The sequence below is a fragment of the Chaetodon auriga genome, chromosome 16 (genome assembly GCF_051107435.1).
Source record: "Chaetodon auriga isolate fChaAug3 chromosome 16, fChaAug3.hap1, whole genome shotgun sequence".
Lineage (NCBI taxonomy): Eukaryota > Metazoa > Chordata > Actinopteri > Chaetodontiformes > Chaetodontidae > Chaetodon > Chaetodon auriga.
The window spans coordinates 14,753,676-14,777,012 of record NC_135089.1 but is presented as its reverse complement, the minus strand read 5'-3'; the positions used below and the strand labels follow the sequence as shown (position 1 = coordinate 14,777,012).

Here is a 23,337-nt window from a genome sequence, read left to right as displayed (position 1 = left end):
CGCATGTGCGTGTGTGTAGGAAGGTGGAGGTGGACAGGGGATTTAGTCAAGACATCCTCTGATGTCAACAATTTCCGACACACGACGTGAGTCATTCTTTAATTAGCGTGTGTTCATGCTCACTTGCTCCTCTGGGTAATGAAGTGTCCTATTAGCCGGTTTGGACTTGATTAAAGACACACACGTCTCCTTTTAAATTTCGTTTTGTGACACTGGGCGATGATAGAGGATGAAGATGTTAAGTTTCATGTTCACTTCTCTCTGGTCTCTTCATTACAGAAGCATCATTCATGTGACAGAAGAGGAAGAAAAAGCTGTGGTCCTTTAAACAGCTGGAGACCAGTGAATGTTATAGTTTCTGAAGTCTGAGGATTAAGTCAAGTCTGAGCAGGGACTGTGTTCACCAATCTATTTTTTCCCCATTGCTGCTTTGGTGCTGTCGTCTGACAGACAGAAAGGAGAATACAGGTGTCAGTGGAGGGCTAGCAGCTCAGGTTTCACAGACGTGTCTTATTATTTGCTGTGTTTTATCTTTGTTTCCTGATCAAGGCAGTTCATATCAAGCTCAGTGTGTTTTTGGGCCATTTTTACTCTTGTCAATGTCGACCTGCACAGGAAGTAAGCAGACAGAATCCCTGACTGGCTTCCCACCAGTGAACGAACACTCCCAGTTATAACAGGTAAGAGACGAGAAGTTCCACAATGAGGAAGTACGAAAAGTAGTAATATTACTATTTTACTATGTTGAGGAAATTTGTTATTTACATTTCAGAGCTGGTTGGTGCTATATGATCAAGCCATTGCAACAATCCTCTGTGCCTCAGAGTCTCCATGACCTATTTAGGGGACATTTTTAACAACTTGGAGGAGCAGCAGCTGGTGGTGATATTCCAGATGTTTTTAACAACGTGGTGATGAAATGTGTTTATGTGCAGCCCAGAATAAAATATTGGTGTTATATGTTTCTACAGACCACAGATACGTTAACTTTGTGCATTATACATGTATAATTTCAACGTTTCTGCAAAAGGTATCAAAGTGACATAATTCTGATGAGCAGTGGATGTACAGCAGACGAGCTGAGTGTCTCATTAAGAGGAGAAGGGGATGGTGGTGGTGTCACAGAAGACGAGAGGACTGCCAGGCACCAGACTACTGTACAAGATGTGTTTGTGGCAATGAAGCTATATATTTTCCAGCCGTGTTTGTGGAGAGTAATCCAGGTACTTTAAGCCAGAACATGATCTTTTTCACGATGATGATGATCATTTATTCTGCCAATTGGGTTGAAAAAGTGAAATGTGAGCTGTCTGCTTTCTGGATCTACCAGGAGCTTTAAAGCATGAAAAACATGTACAGTTTAAAAGCATCCACCTACAGACAGCGTGCAGTGAGCAATAATCAGAGGAAAATGCTGATTATATGCAGACAGTAACGGATCAGCTTTGAATTTTAAACAAAATTGGTGGTTTCTGGGTGTTTGCTGCAGTCACAGCTGGTCGTTGGTTGTTGCAATCTGGTGTGAGAAAAGGTGGGACAGCAGAGAGGCCACTGAAGCAGCATTAAAACTGTGCAAAAACCAAGCCACTAAAATCTGTGGCGGTGACTTGCAGAAGCTGCGGGGCTCGCCCATCTACCAATTGTCATGTCCGTACAATAGTTTGATCACCTGGCTGTTTTTGCTGTCTGTCTGCGTTCCTTGGGGAGCAACAAACACAAAGCAGCGTGGATTCAGACGCCGACTGCACAGACTTCATGAAAAACAACTCTCTCACGGTCTCAAGTACTGGAGGCCCTACAGTCTATAATACAAGCTGACAGGGTGTCAAATAGACTTAGAGAAAGAATCCATATGTGGCACGGGATCAGACTCCCTGTTTGGGTAAAAAAGAAAAGGGACCAGAGCGAGCTGCACCTCACCCAGATGAATTATGTGTCTGGATCTGCAGGGAGGAAGAGCGTGAGAGGCAGTTTACATATTTCACCAAACAGTCAGGTGCATGGGCTTGTTTAAAACCTTCTAAAGGTCACAGTTTGGTGCCAACTTGCTTGGCTTGAAATGCCACATCTAATGCACAGTCATTTTTGTATTGTTATTTTATGGCAGGAGGGAATTTCCATTAACCTCTTGATATAACAAAAAGGTATTAAAACTGAAATTAAAGCGTGGACTTGAACCTGTTTCAGGATATACATATAAAGAGAAAACTGCTGAGTTAATTCATTTTATAGTATTGGAGTTAACATTTATAGTTCAGCAGGAATTATTCTCAAGCTCTGTACAGTCAGTGAATTCAGAGGAAATGAATCTCAACGAGATCTCAGCATGTAAACCACACCTTTGTGACCTGTAGTACACAGGAAAGCTGTATTTTTTAAGTACTTTGTTACTAAATAAGTCTTGCTTGGAATAAGAAAAAAGACCCTCCCCTGCTCTCCAAGTCAGACTACCCTCTCCTCAGCAAATATAGAGGTATAATAAGAGCACAGTCCCTTAGTTTAGCGTGTTAGCATGCTAAAAAAGTACAGCTGAGGCTGAGGAGAATTGCATGAGTTGACAAGAAATAACCCCATAGAGCATTCATTTTTGCATGAAATGCTTGATTTAATCCATTAATCAACATCGTTTGCTTTATCATGCTGACTTTCTTCATCTCGAAAAATAGCATCAGCTATTTGCAAAGTGGAGAAATCAGCGCTCGAAAAAGAAATTGATTTACTGGAGCGCCTCAGTTTGCTTTTGATAAGAGAGAAAGCAGGAGTCATTCACCTGGCAGGAACCTCCATCTTTAAAGGTAAAGCAGCTGTTTGTTATAGGCTCACGTCTGATCGCATTTGATGTCAGCAGAAGTAAAAAAAGAAAAAAGAAAAACTAAAGTCCAAGTGTAGAAATTTGCTACAACAAAATGGATTATTGAAACAAGAGTTGTTAGTGAAGCAAGGGCTTTGTGTTTTTTACGACAGAGCCACGGGGTGACTCACACGTCAGCACTCGGCTTAATGAAAGACTATCGCACTGGCACTTTGAGGAGCGGGCCACACCTGGCTTTAGAGGATGGAGAGTAAGCAAGCTGTGATATCTGGAGACTAGCTCAGGGCACATTTTGAACGGCACTTGAGATTGCCTTTTGTTGAAGGTGCAATGGTGTAAAGTTAGATTTCAACCCCAGTCTCACCACAGATGGGGACATCCAAGCCAATCAGACAGACAGACAGACAGACAGACAGACAGACAGAGAAATATGATTTTGGATCTGTTCAGGCAGAGCAGCAGGGAGGGTCCAGGAAAAAAAAAAAAAAAAAAAAAAAAACAGCTTAAGGTCACACACGCACACACACATGCACAAACACACACACTTTGGCCCACTCCCTCCTCTGGCATGCAGCTGATTGTTGGAGTGGCATTTAATTAATCCTGTCAGAAAAGGTTAAGATAGAAGAGGAGAGAAGGGAGGGAACAAAATTAAAGACATTGACAGAGAGAGAGACTGTAAGACGCTTCATTTGCCAACTGAAAAACAATTAATTTCACTGAGCCAATTTGGTTTGGTCTCACTCTGCAGACGACTGAATAAGGTATACCTGAACACTTATGTGGGCAAACTGAGCTGGCATGCTGACGAAGGAAGGCTCACATGGGGTAAGTGATGGAGGCGTGAGCGTTGAGATATGCTATAAATCTGGAAACTGTCATTAAAAAATCTACGGCATGCTCTACAGTAATTTACAGCATTCGTGTTCTTGATCTCTCATTGTAGGTTGCTGCCTCAAATTATATATCCAGGTGGTGACAGTGAACGTGAATCCCCTCCCGTGGCAAGAATTATCAAGCCCCTGTGGAAAGAATTCAACCCCTGCAGGAGACGACTCGTACAGGTGTGGTTGTATGTCACAAGCTGACTGAAGGAAGCTCAATCAAACGTCCTCAACATGGATTCTGTGGCGTGCATTCAGCTGATAAGGTTGTTAATTATCTCATCAGGATCTGAGCTTCTGTCTTTTAAAATGACTCTTTTAGTGATTCACTGAATTATCATCCTCTCATTCATAGAGAGACGCATCTGAAGGCATTTTTGCCTGGGCGTCCAGACAGTAGCTTGCGTTGTGGTTTTCTCCCCTGATGAATCTGTGCGCCTCTCCATTGAGAGTCAATTCCACTGTCGTCAAGGGGGATAAAATGTGCAATAAGAGGCAGCCACTAGTGATCAGAGGTTAATGAAGGTCTTAAATAACAACTTGTGCTTAACTTGTTAATTGTTTGCACAGCCTATTCTCTATTTTGTTTATGTATTGACATATTTGAAACAGCAGCTTACAGGTTCACTGTGACTCTTGTTTGTGGCTGTCAGAGGAGGACAAAGACAGGACACACAACAATGATCTGCGGCTTCCTGTGGAACAAGATGTGTGCACCCTTTCTGGCCACTAAACTGAATGCACACACATACACGAGTCTTTGCTCTGCTCAAACTGAAATCTTAGAACGTGTTAGACAATATTGCCATCTGCAGGCCATCCTGAGTCATGGATTCTCAGATCAGTGTACCTACACAGCTAAAACTGATGCAGATGGTCCTGTAATAAATCCCCCCGCTATGAGTATTAAGTCAAATTCCTGTTAAAACTGTGTAAATTGAGTTTTATGGTCATTTTGATGGCTGCAGTTTCAACAGCCTCCAAAATCACTTTTCAGTGAACTCTGTAGTACAAAATTGTCCGTTCAGGCACTAAAAGACAAGGTTAGGAAGTGAATTTAAAGCACAGATAGCTGAGAGTGATTTCAGATATAACCTCTGTCTCCCCCTGGTGGAGGAAGAGATGAGGTGCACGACAGTGACCACATCCTGCTGTCTTCAGGGACATCCTGAGGCTCTTTTCTCTGTTCACAGCGGTACAGTCCTCCAACGCCCCCCTACCCTTGATTCAGGTGGACCTGATTCTTCAGCTCCACCAGTAAATTAAAGTATTTGAACTAAAATGAGGTCTTTATGAATAAGGTGTCTTGTCGTTGTCCCACTGGCTTTGTTTTAGAACCAGATTGAACTGCGTGTTTCTGAGCAGAGCTTTGATTTGAATAAAGGACTGACCTTTAATTATCGGTGCGACTATGTGTTTTTGTTTTAATCTGGCACTTCTCAACTGTAGCTGTCAACTACTGTAGCAATAAGTGGCTACAATGCCAGATAAAGAATCCATTACAGGTATATATAATGGTCACACAGTCATTAAGTATTTCCCTTAAAAGAATTCTCTCAGCACCACCAGAAGTTTTGGGCAACATACACGAACTACGAATGATGATGACCAAATTCAATTAAAATAACAACATAAAGACACACAAACAAGACGATTTTTAACAAAGCTAACAAAAACACAGCACAATATCCCAGGCTGAGAGGCGGCCACACCAGCCATCCCCACCTCTCCTTGATGCAGGCACAGGAGCTTTTAAGCGCTTTAGGCCCAGCTCAGGTGCACCTCATTCAGCAGTCAGATGTAGCACACCTGGGCAGAGTTAGAGAGGGAAGGGGACAAATAGCACCGGGAACACACACAGCTGTAACATTGAGACTAACAGTGCTCAGGTCTAACTTGAAGCTGGTAGCTCAAATTATATTCACTTTCCAACTCCCATCAGTGATGACAAATGAGTTAGTTTTCCACCCAAGTTTCCTTGTTTGTTGTATTTAGGCCTTGTCCATATCTGTTTTTTTTACCTCTGAGGAGGCGTATTAATAAGAATAATAAGATTAAATCACAAAGACAAGAGGCATTTTTCTATATGAATATGTTTATTGGTCTTTAAAAAAACAAGTCTATAAACAAAGAATTACAAGAAAATCAAAGGAGATGATGACTACCTGGTTGTCAACAGCCGATGAATGCAATAACAACTTTATATGGATATTAAGACTTACAATCCAGTTGATTCCTCTTCCGGAAAGCTTCACATATCACACAGACTCATGCCTAAACTAGAGAATCAGCATCTCCTCTTTGTGTTTGTATCGTACCCTGTACAGATCACAGCCTGGAGTGTAACACTGAGACATACCAATGTCCTGTCCTTCACTGCTAAAATGTGAGTTTCACGTGGTAAATATTTTTTTTTTTCACTGTGCTGTCTTGGGTATTGGCTAAGGCACGTTCTGGAGAAACTTTTTTTTTTTTTTTTCCCCTATTTGCACTTCAAAGTGAAACGCTGCAAATAAGTGGCACACATTTTTACAAAACGGTTACATCATTTTTTTCAGACTAACAGTATAACACATTCAGCCATACCACGTGGTTCCCCCTGATCTACTGCACTAAAAGCCAGCTTACAGTACTACACTGAACAACAAAACAACGGAAGAAACATTCATCACAAATCTGTGAATCATCAGCTTTTGACAAGTGCAACTGCAACAGCATGACGTAAATGTCCTTCATGATGAAAACATCCTTTGGCCTCCTAGACCTATAAGAGTCACAGCCTCACAGAGGTTTGTCTCATTTCAGTTCATTCACTGTGACACAACTTTCTTAAATCACTTATAAAATGCAATGACAGCACTAACAGAGACAAATATTAATTTGTGTGTTTTTTTTTAAAAAAACACTGCTGTTACATTAAAGCAGCCAGTGGAATAAACAATGTAACAGTATAGTACCAAAGGTTAACAGTAGTGTAACCACACCCGACATGTTGACATTGATTATTGTTTGCAGCTGTGTTTCTTTGCAAGTATCAACTACATTTCTCTGATGATAAATTACAATAAGTTGGATGTTAACTTCCATTAATGTGGATTTGTATGCAGAAGGCGGCGTCTCCTGTGGCTGAGCTTAATGTTGTAAGACTAATCCACTCATGACTGTAAATAGAAGAAGCAGGTCTGAAGAGATTGCATTGTATAACGTAAAGATATATTTCAGGATAAAATCTGCCCTCCATGTGATTCAATGAGCAATACTGCGTATGAGAGGGTCCAGCAGAGGGACCCCTCACTCCAGATATCGGCAGCCATGACAAGCCGTTTGCATAGCTAATCTCTACCCTTATGAGATGTACTTTATACATTTAGTAATGAACAGTGCATGTGGGCAGCTGCAGTTTCATGAGTGCAGCCTGCAGAGCATGATAATGCATTCAAAGCACCTGGATAGCTTCACTGAGGATACAGTAATGGTAGAAGGTACAGTATTTGTACACAAGCTATGACTATCATACAGTATATGTAAATATGTAAAATCAAGTTACAGGCAAAAAATGGGCACTGCAGCGAAGATGGAGGATGGATGAGGTCAACTTCAAGTATGTTACAAGTATGTTCATTAAGGGACTGTACACAAGTTATTGAGTAGGGGTCAGATAAGGGGAAAGTTGATTATTTTTACTTTCAATTGAAAAAATACACATGCCGCAGTCGTTTCTTGTAGTGAATTTAATGGTCATCAAGACATCGGACATCCGAGTGGATCTGACTAAAAAATGTCTCCACGTGCTAATCTGAGCTCTCAGTTTGTGTTTGTTGACAATGCATTGTGTCTGTTTACAAGAGGCAAAGTCAAAGGAGTCGAGAGATCAGTGTGCGGATTCTAGTTTATTCAGTCTGTCTATACCTAACGGGTGGCTAACGCTAGCTAGCATCTATCTGTAGATGTCAGGATGAGGTCTCATCAAGAAACACTGTTTAAGATAACATGTGTTTTTAATTTGCATAATGGTGGTGCTGGCCATTTATTATAAATACTCAACTATCTTGCACATGAAGTCCTGAAAATGAAATCTCAATCATATTTTAGTTGGAAAATCTATTAGATTTAAAAAGAAAAAAAAAGGTTTCAGCCCTCCGCCACACCCAAATAATTTTCATACAGTCCCTAAAGAGACCTTCCTCCTGTTTGCATTGTGTGAAGGTGTTTTAATATTTACGCTCCCTTCACTAGCAGCAGCAGGAACATAATGTGCGCTATCAGCTCATTGCATTGACTGTGCTGCACTCAGGATGACAGTGATGTATTCATCAAAACCTTGGAAAGCTTGTAATCAGCATTTCTTTGTTCCCCATTAATCTGTCAACATTCTAGTTTTCACTTTCAGCATTAGAGGTGATTTTGTTTTTAGCAAATGCATCAGCACTCGTACAGTATATCTGTTTTACGCTGTTGACATTCTGTTTATAACTGAATATGAGTTTAAGGTCAGGAAAGACAGCCCACTCTGTCTCAATGATGATATTCAGCTGCTGCATACCTGTGGGTGTAGCACTTCTAGTGAGGCCGTCGTGACCTGAAATAAACTGGTGTGTGAGAGTGTGGAGGGGGGCACTGATGATAATGCTAACATTTGCACTCTCCTCTGCTCCGGTGCACTAATGCTCATCACCACAGCACCAGCAGACCAGCATAAAAAGGCCACACAGCTGAGCAGAGCACTTGACTCCCTGCAGCTCACATTGATCGCATGCCTCTCAATATGCAACAGTGACTGATCCAGTGCGAAACCCTGCTCTCTCCACTTCAGAGAGCTGCAACCAGTCTGAGAAGTGTTAAGCACTGAAGCTGACTTAAAAGCTTTCGTATGATTAAAAGGAAACCCTCTCCAACACTATTTTGCACGCTTTTGCAGACATAAAGCTTAATATTAAGGACACATTAGGTGCTGATGGCTCGTTAACCAAAGGAGGGAGAGAGAGTACAATCTTAAAATGGCAAGAGGAGAGGGGATCATATGCACAGTAGCAGACCATGCCCCTCCCCCTCACTAAGTGCTGCAGAGATGCAAGGGGATGTGTGTGTATGAGTGTATGTGCATAGGAGGAGGGGGGATGGGGAAAAGAAAGTGAGAGTGTGTATTTATGTGTGAGTGGAGGCAGTTCCTACAGTTTAATGATGGCTGCAGTTGGAGCAGGGTAAGAGAACGGACAGGACAGGAAATGGATCGGCCAGCGGTGGAGGCGGCCAGGCCAGGTTTCTCTCTGCTCCACCAGCACTTCATGCATTATCAGCTGGAGGAAGTTGTCACACACAGAAATGAGAAAGGGGGGTTAAATTCAGTGGGTGCTAATGCTTAGATCTGGTATTGTTCAAGTATTTTTTTTTAATATATATAAGCTATGCAAAGATTAAAGATTTTTCAACATCAAATCCTCAGAGGATTTATGTCTTCTCAGCGAGAAAGCTCCTCTTTGCCACGCTGAGGGAGAGGTGGCGGTCTCAGAGCCCACGACGGAGGTTGCCGGCCTGCTGTAGTACGGTGGGACAAGGGGCGTGGTTTCTCCACCAGCCTCCTAGGATGCAAAAATATGCTTCTCTTCATGTGTGTCATGCTTATGAGGTCAGACAGCAAAGTGCACAATGCACTCCTCAGCCACTGCACCGTGCCGCTATGTGCCAAAGCTCCTCATGCACAATCTCACACATACACACACTTGAGTGCACACAAACATACATAAAGATCTATCGTATGTACACACACACACACAACAATTCCTCCTTATTTCCCTAAGCTGGGACCAGCCAGCAGCAAGAACAACCACCCATGGCTTTGACCCTGAATCGAACATTGACAGAAAGAGAGGGTGGGAGGGCATAAAAATAGGACAAGTTGTTTTTGTAGAAAAATAGAGGAATTTTCAGAGGCTGATAAAACGTCTTTGGCACTTCTGAAAACACAGCATACATAGAGAAATTGACACTGAGTATAAAAGGCCAAACTAGAAAGCTCTAAAGCCAGAAAAACCTTAAGATAATCCAAGTTTATCCACATATGAGTCTGGCGAGTCCTGGGTGGATTTGAGCCTGAACAGGCCCGTATTCCACCATCTCCCCGTCCACAGTGATCATGCCTTGTGGAGACATGGGCTCCAGCCGCAGGGCCTTCACCTTCTCGTACACCAGGTGGGGGCAGCCGCACGCCAAGTGGGCGCCCTTCTCCATGGCGAGGAAAAGACGCAGGAGGGCGGGACGGGAGATTCCTGCTGTCACATAGAACAGATGAATCACCCCGTCATCTGCCATTGCACCAGGGACTGTCCACAGGTCCTCAGCCAGGTGGGACTGATAAATAGCCAACACCAAGACAAAGTCCTCCTCCTTGACCACAGTCCAGCTCTCTGGGACTGGCTGGTCCAGGCTAGGAAGCAGAGAGTCTACCGGTGCTCTGGTCTTGCCATCGCTCTGGGTCTCAGGTCTCTTGGTAGTGATAGCGTTGTTGGAGGAGTTGGTGATGGTGTTGTGGTTGGAATTTGTGCTTTTGTGATTGTGGCGGGAGTTCTGGTTTGGAGAGGTGTTGGGGATGAGCCGACAGGGAAGGGAGGAGCAGAGCGAGAGGTGCTGAGGTGTGGAGGGAGGGTGGTTAGCCTTCGTGCTCCCTTTTGGAAGTTTTGGCACCTCCTTAACAGGCAGATAAGCTAGCCTCCCCTGATAGACTCTGAGGGAGGCCAGGCGCACCAGGGTACCCATCAGGAAGCGGATTGCTCCGACATGGCGGTACTTCTCACTCTCAATGTCGACGTCAGCCACAAAGCCCCAGGCCAAGGACAGGAAGGAGAAGAGGCGCTGCCGAGAGGCCAAGTGGATCGACACCAGGTCCATGGAGCCAACCAGACCTTTGCACAGCATGAAACCACAGCTCAGTAGTAGCTCCTCATTCCACGCTGGAGGTGACCTGAGAGATGGTTGCACACATGAAGAGTTGAAAACAATCACAACACCACGAGAGACTGTTATGAATTACTGTGGATTTGCAATAAAAACAGAGGTCTGTATATTTATCTATCCTATTTAGATTTTTCTGAATGTACAGACCACTAGAAAGTTTGTGAACCCTTTGGAGTTTTCTGTATTTCTGCAGAAATGTGACCAAAAATGTGACTGGATCTTCTTTCAAGTCCTAAAACTTGATAAAGAAGACTTCTCTTATTAATTGAGCTGAGCAATGCCTGACATACTGACGAATAGAAACATTCGTCTATCAACGTCCGGAAGGAGGGCATTTGACATTTTTTGGTGGAAGGGGGCACTTGGACTCATGACCACAGTATTCTACGAATATTCTTCTGTTTTTCTTTCTTTGATGTTGTGCTCAAAGCTAACCAGCAGATGGAGATAATACCCTGGGCAAGAGCTGGGTCGACAGGTTCCACAGCTGCACTCTGGACTATAATCACTCATAATGTGCAAGTTTCTAAACCCATTACATCACTCCTTTGAGAGTTATCAGCAGCCTGAAATGACCTCTGCTGCACAGTGAAGCAGTTCCAGTCTGCTCTGTCTCTCCTCCCTCCTGAGGAATGATGTGCCCAGTCAGCCTTTGGCATAATTACACAGTAAGGAGATAAATCGTTCTTTTTTAGGCTGAGGGAAGTTCTTCTTTGCTCTTCTTTTGTACCGTTGGTCCATGCATTTAAATGACTCATTAATGGACTGACTCACTGTGAGTAGTGGTGGACAGAGGCAGCCAGGGCGTTGCCCGAGCCACCTGGTAGAATACCCAGAGGGATCTGGATGGCCTCTTGCCAGTCCTCTCGGTCCATCAGACCATTTATCACCTGAACAAGAACAAATACAAAATGAAATCAGATCATGGTTCTAAATAGAAAGCAGTGCCTGTGTGTGAACAAGGGTTATAATAAAATGTGATTCTCCATTCGAGGAAGCTGTTCTGTGTCATCAGATTCCTTGTATGTGTACTTGGCCAATAAGCTAATTCTGATCATGTTAAAAAAATAAAAACAGCAAAGCAAAAACAAGACCGTTAAGTTTTTAGAAGCTTATTCTGAAAAGTGCTCAGAATAGAAACAGGGGTGAGAAGATTTATATCATTTCAATCTGTGATTGATTGATTTATGCAAGATTGAAAATGTTGTGTGTGTTTCTTTTTTATGTATGTATTGACTACATCCAGTGATGTGGAAAAAAATAAATGCTAACCCTCTCCTTATTCACATGATGCCATGTGTGTCGCAAATAATGAAGCAATACATTACTGAATTTCTTCAGCGAATCAAAGATACAAGAAGACATTGATGTTCACAACATAAACGTATTTAACCAAAAGGACAACCAGTTCAATTATTAGCACAAATAATTGACTGTGTACACCAGCTTCAGTGTGTGGTGCAGTGAAGTCATCAGGCCAGGATGGCCTTAGTTCCTTCTGTTCTCTCAGAAATCCCTGGATACTTCCTCTTCTCTCTGCTTCTAGTGAGTCACACAAACAAAGCACCTCTGCATCACCATGCTCTATGTCCAACTGTCCCTCAGGCTATCCACACAAGCTTTAGCGTGCGGTGTGGTGAAGTCACTTGGCCTGCGACGGAGACCTCTGGATTGTAAGGTTAATGTAACGTTCCTTTGACTAGCCACCGACAGAGAACAGCACAGAGGTGGACTGGGAACAGGTGAGCATCCAAGAGTGCCCCCTGGCTAATGCAGTTTATTCACGGTCATTACGAATCGCCCAGAGAACCTGATATGGAGAGGGCAGAGAGGAGGACTGGCAGCTTGTGGAAAGTGCCGGTGCACAAGAAAAAGTCAAGGTACACCAGAGAATACTGTGTGCCAGTACTGTGTATTGGCACTGTGTACCAGTGTGTACTGGCTCACTTCAGGCACTCACTGTTATAATTTAATAAAAACATTAAATGACATTTATTTAGCTCTTTGTCCTTAAACAACATGAAGAGGTATATTGTATTTCAGTGTTGACCAGCAGAGAGCATCAGAGCTGCCAACTTCAGTGGACTGGTGTTAGTTTTCAGGAGAATGTGCAAGAGAGCTTTTTCTTTTAGGGAGATGCTTCACATGCCAAAAAAAATAAATAATAAATAAAATAAATTCAACTGTCCAATCACAGCCTGGAGGCGGAGCTTCTTATTGCTTACAAAGCTGACGGCAGCCATGACAGAGAGGTTATAAGAACCTAATTAACTGTTTTTTTAATGCAAGTTTTTAATTATGACTCACTGAGCACATACATAAAACAGAAATACATATTATAATGTGAATTGCATTTCACTTCATTTCTGTTTGATTTGTTTTCATCTGAGCGTTTCAAATCCTCCACGTTGGCTGTCACATCACTGTGAAACCACAACAGGCTGTGTGAATGCAAAGCACCTCAAACAGCAGCCCGTCTCCAGACATGATAACCAGGGCATCCCACTGCGACAGGTCCGCCTTCATCACCAGCTCCCGTGCATGGTTCTGGTGCTCTGAAGCAACGACAAGTGAGAGAAAAATAAGAGGGTTAAAACGGAAAATGTGGCAAATTGTAGGGCAAAGTGGCAAAATGAAAACAAGGGCAGAGAAAGAGACATGCTGCCTTCATGGCCAGCCTCTGGGGCAGGATCAGGGAGATTAGGCAGAAAAGAGATTCAATTTCCCCACATCACATTAGCCCATCCAGTGGCTACTCAACAGCTCCAAGGCAGCTTAGCCTCCCTGCAAACATCTGTGGACTGACAATTATCTGCATGTGTATATGTGCATTCACTGCGTGCGTGTGAGTGTGTGTGTGTGCGTGTGCATCTAAGTGTTGGTTAATGCGCCGGCAAAGGACTGAGCTATTTGTTCAGCCTAGTTTTATTGGCAGCATCCTTGAGTGGGTCCCTCTGCAGGGGGTCTCTGTGGGCTCGTCCTGCCAGCATTAAAGTCTACAGTCCTACCAGCCGAGACTCCCCAGTGGTGTGTGTGTGTGTGTGTGTGTGTGTGTGTGTGTGTGTGTGTGTGTGTGTGTGTGTGTGTGGAAGAGACAGCTTTACAAAGAGAGAGGGAGGAAGGCAGACAGGAAAGAAGTTTGCGAGTATTGATGCAAAGCCATCATGAAGGAAATATTTTTTCGCTCAGGCTTCAAGTATTGATCTAGGACGGGAGCAAAATAAAAACAACTATCCTCTCCTTTCCTTTCAGTCTGCTCAACCTCCACCTGTCCCTCTACACCCTCCCGGGCCTCCCTCTCTCTCCCATGCTGCTGCTGCTTGTTTGCTGTGCGCTGAGGAGGCTGGAGGCGGTGATGCAGTGCTGTGTTGACAGACACAGGCAGAGGCAGTAACAGCAGCTGCACAGCTGACTCAGCACTTCAAACCTCCGGCTGATGCTTTACTTCCCAGCCACTTCCTTATTCAAGGGGTCACTGTCAAACACACAACCTAAACCTGAGGCGGCTCTTGGTTTTCACGTAATCCAACTGTCTATTCCTCTTTGAGCTGCTCAGATTATGGCTGATAATAACGCTGTGTTAAGGGAGTACATGAATGCACGCTTGAAATCTGGGGTAAATTCCATTCGTTTCACTTTAAATGCAGCGTTTTCCTTCTCGTGTCACACTCTACTGCCCTCTTCTGAGGTTAACCAGGGTAGAGATAAAGCTCGGTACACTGGATGCTTCATACAGTATGTAAAAGGTACATGCTGACACAAGAGGCGCCTCCATTGGAACTTGTCCTTCCTCGGGCAAAGGCTGTGTGATACATTCATCAAGGAGCTGCGTGCTGGCTAAATGGGTTGTGCCAGTTAATCCACTCGTAGTCACTTCTGACTGGCCACCACATCCGACCACTGAAGGCCCTCAGCGACCCATATTCTCCCCCCTCCTTTCTGCTCTGCTCCGTTCCTCTTCGACCTGGGTCGACGTCAATAAATACTCTGTCTTTTTTCATCATCATCCAGCTGCTGACCTTTGTTTAAGCCCCAGGAGTCCACACAAAGAGCCGGCATGCGCATTAGTAATCTTTTCTCAAATAAGCAAACACAGTTTCTGCCTCCTTTTCCTCTTTCCCTGCTGTCATATTCTTTCTGACTTTGAGCTGCATCAGAGATTCAGGCGCTGATGCACTGCCAGGTTGATGCTGGAAGAGACAGCTAATTCCTACCTGTCAAACTGTGGGTCCTGTCAAACAGGGTTGGTTGTTGGAGTGGAGAGCGGTGGAAGAGTAAAAGCTCAAAGGCTAAACGATGCATTGTGCATGTTTTTCATTTTGCCATTAAAGCCTTTTCCTGTTTCCCAGCAGCTCATTGGTATTCAGAGGGGGGGTCACTTGGAGTTTAGAGCCTCTGATGACAGTAACCAACACATGACACTGTTTAAGGTCACAAAAAGCCACCAGCAGCTCGTGCAGAATGTGGAGCAGCTGGGGAGACTGAAACGAGAATTTAATGAGTATCAGTGTACATGCGTGTGTGCGTGCACGTGTGTTTGTGTGTGCACATGTGGCTTGTGAATTTGTGACTTTACAAATAATGCATCACAACCGCAGAGAGCACAATTGCTGCAGAAAATCGAAGTCTGTTTATTCTGTGAAGGTTTAATCCCTTCAACCGTATTTCTCAGGGTGACCTTGAGATAATTGCCAGCAATATGCATAAAGAAGGGTCTGTACTTATATGAACGCTACTGACCTGTGATGACGAGTGTGTAGGGAACAGCGGCCTCGGTGAGCATGCCCTGTACGTGGCCAGTAAAGAGCTGGAGAGCCTGGCCGCGACCACTGTGAGGGTTCACCAGTATCATGACTCTGCAAGGCCGACGCACCTCCATGTACACCACACCTGGTGCAGACAGAGAGGAGGATGTGAGCGGAGGCAAGCACAGAGATGAAGCAAGAGGACAAGAGGAGGTCTTGTTACGCATGATTAAATATTTCAAAGAATGTATATGGACAAGCTCATACCTCAGGGGAAAAAAGAGCATGAAACAGGAAGTCATAGGTTGTGACAGCGTTACCATAGAGCTAAAGCTAAATGTTAATGTGACGCGCTGCTTTCTTCAAGGAGACAGGGCCAACATTTCTCTCAGTCAGGATCATACCGATTATTAATAGCAATTCTGTGACATTTCATTAATCCCCAGGAGGAAATCCTCCTGTTGCAAATGCCTCTCCAGGGACGACAGAGTAATGGAATGACTGCACTTTGTTGCCCCGGGGTTGACAAGCATTCAGCATCTTGCTCCAGGGCACTTTTGCAGAATGGATGCTTTACTTACTGCTTTACTACTTACAGCACTCGACTGACTTTGTGAAGATAAAAATCTTGATAATTAGATATAAAATATAGACAAGGTGGAAAAAAAAACAAAGATGTGTGTCCATTAATGGAATAGTTAGACATTTTGGGAAATGTCTGCTTTCTTGCCGAGAGTTGGTTTAGAAGATTGATTGCACTCTCATGTCTGTATGCTAAATATGTAGCTTCAGCTGGGAGCCAGTTATCTTATCAAAAGGCCGGTAGTTAAAATATGTTGTTTGCCTAAACCAGGAACAGCTGCCAAGCAAACAGTGGAGCGCCTGAGAGGTTACTGGTCCATCCAGGAAGTAGTCTGGCACATAAAGCAGAAAATTTCCATCCTTGTATTTTTGTGGGGATAAAACAAACAAGATATTATGTGTTTAATAACGATGGTAGGCAGATTTTATTACCTGAAGACAGAGCCTGTCTCTTCATGCAAAGCTAAGATAGCCAGATGCTAACTGCTGCTACATATTTACTGCACAAACTAGAGAGTGGTATCAACCTCCTCTTCTAACTCTCAGAGAATAAGTGTATTTCCCTAAAAATTTTGCTTTAAAGGCCAGGAGGAGACAGGTGTGTTGATTATAAAATGCCCGAGAAGTTAAACTGTACAGATGATGAGATAGAGAGGAGGCATGAGCTCAAGTGGTTGAGCAGTGGTTGGATAAAACCTGCCAAGTGGTTTTAATGTGATGTAATGAAGATCAAATTATCTCATTGCATTAATAGCCATTACATGACTTTTACCTTAATGAGTAATGAGTTACTTGTTCCACCTCATCAAGTCTCCATTCATTTTGAATGATGAAGGAGGATTGGGTTCACTGTAATACGGCCAGCTGAAAGGGTTTATAGCTTTTTGAAGTGACTGCGCAGAGAAGCTTCCTCTGGAGGTGGATTTTTCAGCGGATGCCCTTGACCTTTAAAGCATACACAGACTCACCAGAGACCATATCAAATGAATCTGAGAGGACAAAAAATAAAATCCACTTTGGGGTTTGGGGAGGACAGAAACTTCACTATCAGTTTCCACCATAATTACTTGGCTGCAGATGATGCCGACTTTGGTATCAGGCAGACGATATTAGCAGAAGCACAAGATGTGACCACATTTTGTTCGTCACGCAAATGAATCGAGGGAAATACAGGAAGGTGCGGTGTTTTGTTGGAGTGTCTCATCCTCTCGACAGTTCGGAGCCTCAATTTCCAGCACTGTGACCTGGGATGCACCGCTGCTGCCGCTGCCGCCCTCCGCCTCATATGGCCCGTGATGATAGGACACGGAGGCAAAAATATCTCTGAGAAAGAGGTGTGAACCCACCTGGAAAAGTGAGGAGAGAGTGCGAAAACACACAGGCACATGCCAAACTCTGCCTCCATTCACCCACACGGGGTTATCATTGTTGCTTTGACTTGTATCAGAGCACAATGTGGCTTTTCAGACACAAAAGCTCCTCTCTGCACTTCCAGAATATAGTGGAAACTGGCTTTTGACAGCGAGAGAGCTTTGGATTCAGGTTTTGCACCCAAGTGTGCTGAGCTGAATCGCATGCCATTAATAAAGCCACAGACACCCTTGCAAAGGTCACACCTAAACAAATACAGATCAGCAGCTTTCTCTTGCAACTCTGACATTGGATTCATGCTGCTTAAAGCACAGATAAGGTGTCTTTTCATGTCTCGTCCGGCACCTTCAGCATTCCCACATGGCTCCAGATCTCTGAATTGCTGCACATATCCCAGATTTTTTCGGTGATTCAAACAGAATAATGAATAATAAAGTGAAGAGAAGTGGCAATTTAGTCTGATTATCATGCTACAGCTTCAGCCCCACGCTGCTTTACTCTGACACACTGCACTCAAATCACTTGTCATTCACGGGAATCTGCTTGTTAACTCTGCTGATTTAAAACACTCAGGAGCTGGGAATTCTCTAAGATCTTACATCTCCCTTTCTCTTTGTATTGTAATGAGGAAACATGATGACAATTTAAAACGATGCATACGTCACCTTTTTTGATAATTCATTAATCGTTCAGCTGTCAGTTTTCATACACATGTTCTTTTTTCCTTTCGTTTTATGCTTTAATAAACTGAATATCTTTAGATTTAAGAGCGTTGATCAGACAACACAAGCAATTTGAAGACATCACCTCGGATATTGGAGAGGTGTGACAGTCATTTATCATTTGAGAAAAATAATTAGCAGATGAATCAATGATGAAAAGAGCTTTTACTTGCAATGTAATGTAACATAACAGCTAACAAATCAAGATGAGGAAGTTATGACTGCATTTATACATGCAGTAGTTAGATATATCACTCACAGTATGAGTGGTTACACTGTGCCCAAAGGCTGCATTTGCTAAGGTTTGACAGAAATGTCCTGACCCATTAGGGTCAACTGAGATGTGTTTCTAATATTAAGTCTACTCACTGATAAAAAAAAAATGGGGTGAGAAAAATATTAGGAACACCTCTCAGCATAAACAAATTCAACTGCACCAAAGGCCACAGCCTCTAAAATGATCACACACTTGAAGCAACATGTCTCCAATGATGTTTCAGCTAAAACAAAATATTACAATCTTCATAACAGGAGGATTTACTATCCTGTTTATTAGACTGCTTTAGTTTTACCTACGTGTACCTAATACACTTTATTCTCATGAAGCATAAAGGTGATCAAAGTTTCTCTGGAGATTATTAATGATTATTCATTTTGCAAAGAAATTTAATCAGGTTGTTTCAGTGTGAGTGACCTGATCTACTGTCAGAAAACTTCACACGCAGGTTAGAAACTGCATATAAAGAGCAAACGCTTCCCAAATGTGGAACACAACATAAGAGGTCGCAAGATAAATCTGAGAGGTCACAACATTATCGACAGGACAAGAAGCAGAAAAAAACACAAAATTTGCTGCTCTTAACCACCAAGGAGGCGGCCACAAAGAGACGCTGCACTGTTTTAACGGGTCCCAGGCCAAAAACATTAAGGAACCCCTGATTTAAAGGAAGTCTTTCCAACCAAAAAGACTCCCAATATCAAGGCAGCTCAACACTATGTTGATTAATTCATGATTATTTTTCAATGCATTGCCCCAAAGTTCTGTCTGTGAAAAAAGCTTTTTCTCAGACATTCCTCCTCAGCTGTGCCCGTGTGACAGGAAAACGGATGCAGAGGGGAATGAGGTTGTATGTCAAAGCCGCCTGTGATGTGAAGTCAGACACCTGCAGGCAGATCCCACCCGTCACACCGGCAAGCAAACTTTCAACTGCAGTGTGTGTATTTCACAGTCACAAGTGGCTAAACACACACACGCAGGCAGCCAAGTGACAGGCAGACCGAGTGTGTCAGTGCTAACAAGCACTGAGCTGACAGTTACCATCTCGTTGCCACAAGTGTACCCTGATTGTTGCAAAATGCTAAATAAAGATGCAATGCACCCTCAGTGTCTCATACTGCAACACAGGTGGGATTTGTTAAACCATGACACCATTCAAGAAAAGTCTTAAAGCAGAAACAAATATGTGGGTTTTTCACTGAAAGCTGTCTCAGTTTGGGAATAACTCTATATCCAGAACGGACTGACGTGTCTGCAAACAAGCTGCATTCCGAGGTTGGGTGAGTGTTTGCTGGAGAGGAGGTCCAAAGAGTATAAACACAACTGCCCACTGAGGCATCGCCAGGCTGGAGGGAGGAGGAGGTGGAGGGGTGGGGTGTTGACAGGCCATCACAGCCGTGTGTCACGGAGAGGAGGACAAAGGCTCCGGAGGGACCGAGATGCTGGACGGGGGTGAGAGGTCGTCTGGTGACGCATTTTGGCCCTCCTTCGCTGAGGAAGCCATGACGGCCTCAGCTGAGGCTCGGGGAGCAGAGATCACACACTGACAGACACACACCTGACCCTGGAGCTGCTGGCAAACAGAGTGCAACTCTTTCCTCCCTGTCTTTTGAATTCTCCAACTTCTCCAACACACACACACACACACACACACACACACACACACTCAGGGCAACAGTCTTGCTCACGTTTGCGCTCGATGGAATTTGCACACTCGAAGGGTCAGACACAGAAGTCAAGACAATCCACAATACCATTATAGCACAAATGCAGTCAGAAGAATGTAAAATTATACAGTGTTAAATCTGTAACTGACCTCCTTCCAGCTGTTTGAGAAGGAGAAGAGGATGCGGCCAGTAACAATAAAGGCAGTCACTGGTAGAAAAAGTCAAAGCGAGTAACCATCATCTCATTCCTTTGCATGCTATCTCACTGTGGTTCTTCTCAGTGGGGGAAATACTGTAGCAGACCATTAGCGTGTGCAGGACTGTATCATAGTGTATGCACTTCATTATTAACGGCTCATTCATTCCAATGAATCTGCAGTGAGAACAAAAACCCTGTGAGACTAGCTGTGCTATAGAGTAAATTAGTGGAGTTACGGCCTCATTGTGAACGCTACCTTTACATGTTTAGTGCTTTTTAATTTTACACTTGTGTGAAAGTGCGTCACAGCGATAGCTCTCTGACTAAATACCAGTCTTGCGCTGCAATTGCACTTTTAATCCAACCTTTCCATCTGCAATGCCAGATGAGATGACATGCAATTAACTTCAGGGGTAAATACACTATAAGGGATTAGTGAACCACGCTGACTTTCACACACCCTCTATGCCAGGCCGCTATTCTGCTGCACCTATTTCCACAACATTACTCATTTAAATCACATAACACATTCTGTTAAATGCTGTATTATTGGCTGGCCTGGATGTGGAATGCTAAAACCAGCTCATAAATTAATGATATGATCACGTCATCACTGAGACGCTCAAAAGAAGTGAAGAGGCTAAAAAAAAAAATCTGGGGATGAGAGACCCTGCGAAGCTGTTAGATGGCTGATCTGCTTCGTTAATGTGTGTGAGCTGAAAACCCCCAAGCTGGAGGTCTTTGATGAGTCCAGTAAGAGGACAGTGGGGGGGCACCCAGTTACCTCTCAGGTTACCATCTGCCTGCCTGCCTGCCTTGCATTCAGGGCTGAAACCCAAACTCCTGCTGGCTGCAGACCAGAGGGAGGCTGGATGCTCCTCATCACACAGTCCAGTCTCTCTCCCTCTTCATCCACCTGTCTGTGCTCGCAGTGTACACCTGGAGGCTGCTACCAGGACGGCGACCTCATTCCTCATCCCTCTACACCAACGCTCACCTCCATCCAACATTCCTGATTCGTCACTGTCAAGTCAAATATCCGCTTCCTTTTTGCCCTGCTCTGACAGCCCGGGAGTGCATGCCTGCTTTAGATTTTCAAGAGTTAAATACTTCTATACGAGGAGAAGGATATTACCTGACCTGATGTGGCCGATTCAGAATTTGCACCCTCCAATGATAAACAGGGTCCCAGACAGCTTTGTCTCAACATCAGCAAGTATCACAAATTTCTCCCAAATGAGTGATAGGGGTAATTAGCGGCATAAACACTTCTCATATTGTATTCATGTTAATTACTGTTTCATTGTACTCCAGGATGGAGCACAGAGAAGCTAATGAGATGGGAAGACAGAGGATCCTGAGGACAGTCTGCATTTTAAACAGAGCGAGACATGATGAGACCTAATTAGACGAAGCTGCTGTGAAGCTGGATGAAAAACAGGCTTTGTTTTGATGTGGTTTTTCCACCCATCAACAATAAAGTCTCAGTGGGAATTCATGGAGTAGAAATAATAAAGCTTGAGCAGCGGCTACACTCAGTGCTGACGGAGGATCAGTAGAAAATCCTACTACTTAAATGATCAGTTCTGTGTGTGTTTGTGTGTGTGTGGGTGTGTGTTTACAGCAGGATCCAGGTCCAGGATCATCACTCTCATGCGGCTATTTGAATGAATGAGGCAGCTGTAATTGCTGCTGGATCACCTTTGGCAGCAGGGAGAGCAGGTTACTGACAGAGACACGTGCACCCTCTCTGCCAAACCTGTTTTTTTTTTTGGCAATAAGAGGATGTCCTGTGGTTAAGCTATCATGTGGGGCTTTTTCAGAGTCAGGTCAGCCTGGTCTGCCTATTGGCTCACTTCGCAGGACTTTCCTCATGCACAAAGAAAAGTGAAATCACTGTGATGACCATGAGAATAATCAGGTGCGTTTCCAGCCTCCTGCACACTTCATGAAAGACTATTTTATCATCTTCACTTCACAACCACCCCCCTTTGTTACACGCAGGCCTGTAGTTTTTGTAATATAAAGTTGCGTGTTAAGCTTCCAGCTTTCAGACTGATGTTTCCCATAGTGCTCACCGTCTCTCCGGGGCGCCTGCAGCACAGACGCATCTCTGATGGCACAAGCCCACCTCTCAGCCTCCTGGAGGTTGGCGAGCGGGTCCTGGACCAGCGCGACCCGAAAGCACTGCTCCACTCTCTGTCGGGCCACTCCGGCGCTCATCCAGCGCCTCTTGAACGGGTAGAAATAGGCTGTAAAGTAGGCGCCGACGTCCGCGCTGTCCGGCCCTCTGTGCGCCCGGCAGCCGACACAGTCAGCCAAGTTATAGACCACCTTAGTCCGGCCGGGTGACGAGGAGATCCTCTGGATGGTCAAGGCGCTCTCCGTCAGGCTCACCGAGTACCGGACCCTGTCGTTGAGCGTGTCGGTGAACTCCCCGTACAGCACGCCCACGACCCCGTTCCGCTGGCGGGATGGGTCCGGTTCAGAGGCGTCTTTCTCCATCCCGGACGGAGAGTGCGACGCGTCCCGCAGGCCGGTGTGCGGATGGCGGTGCGGAGCAGACTCTGATCCTCTGAGCCTGCTGTGGGACCCTTTGAGAGTGATAACAGCAGCTTTCCTAGTTCAGAGTCTCTCCCTAGTGACTGAAAGCGGGAATGGCAGTGATGGAGGTGGAGGAGAGCGCATCCGACGCTCCGACCGCCCCTGCAGGAAACTCTTTCTGTGAACTGTCATGTCTGATGAGCCCAGATACTGCAATATTTTAACTTATTTAACTAGTTTCTCCAATTCACGCTTGCCTGGGCCTATTTGCAGGAATAACAGCACTTTCACTACGAGGGGAGTCATTCTCCAATGAAGATCATGAGATGTGGTTGAAGGCGCCTCAGCACGCAATAGTTAAACTCCTCGATCTTTTATCTAGAGTTGCTTCTGTGTTTACAGGATACCACAAGCAGAACTTATGGACTGCATGAGGTCACTAGTTTGTCCATCTTTGAGGTGGACATGCCACTGGAGCTCTTTTCAAATAACTGAAGAGGTGTGTCCACAAACGCTTTCGGATTGGCATCTCTTATTTGTCCAAGAAATGAATTCCTTTCGTGTGTTGTGTAATTTTGTGCCG

The 23,337-nt window shown here is 44.3% G+C and overlaps 1 protein-coding gene across 1 annotated transcript; it reads right to left on the bottom strand.

Annotated features, from left to right (window-relative positions):
• Positions 1–5,829: 5,829 nt before the first annotated feature.
• LOC143333557 (sphingosine kinase 1-like) lies at positions 5,830–22,715 on the bottom strand. Its single transcript, XM_076751632.1, has 5 exons — positions 22,289–22,715; positions 15,388–15,537; positions 13,108–13,202; positions 11,422–11,537; positions 5,830–10,654 (listed from the first exon to the last, which is right to left on the bottom strand). The coding sequence occupies exons 1-5, from the start codon at positions 22,713–22,715 to the stop codon at positions 9,745–9,747; spliced, it is 1,698 nt and encodes a 565-aa protein (XP_076607747.1). The 3' UTR covers positions 5,830–9,744.
• Positions 22,716–23,337: the final 622 nt, after the last annotated feature.

Bases quoted from the DNA above. Each gene is read 5' to 3' on its own strand.
- LOC143333557 (XM_076751632.1), bottom strand. From the start codon at position 22,715: ATGGAGAAAGACGCCTCTGAACCGGACCCATCCCGCCAGCGGAACGGG. The intron at 13,203-15,387 runs GTCAGTAGCGTT...TCGTTGCTTCAG, and splicing joins CTACACACTCGTCATCACAG to AGCACCAGAACCATGCACGG. The intron at 10,655-11,421 runs GTGAGTCAGTCC...ACCATCTCTCAG, and splicing joins TCTGTCCACCACTACTCACA to GTCACCTCCAGCGTGGAATG.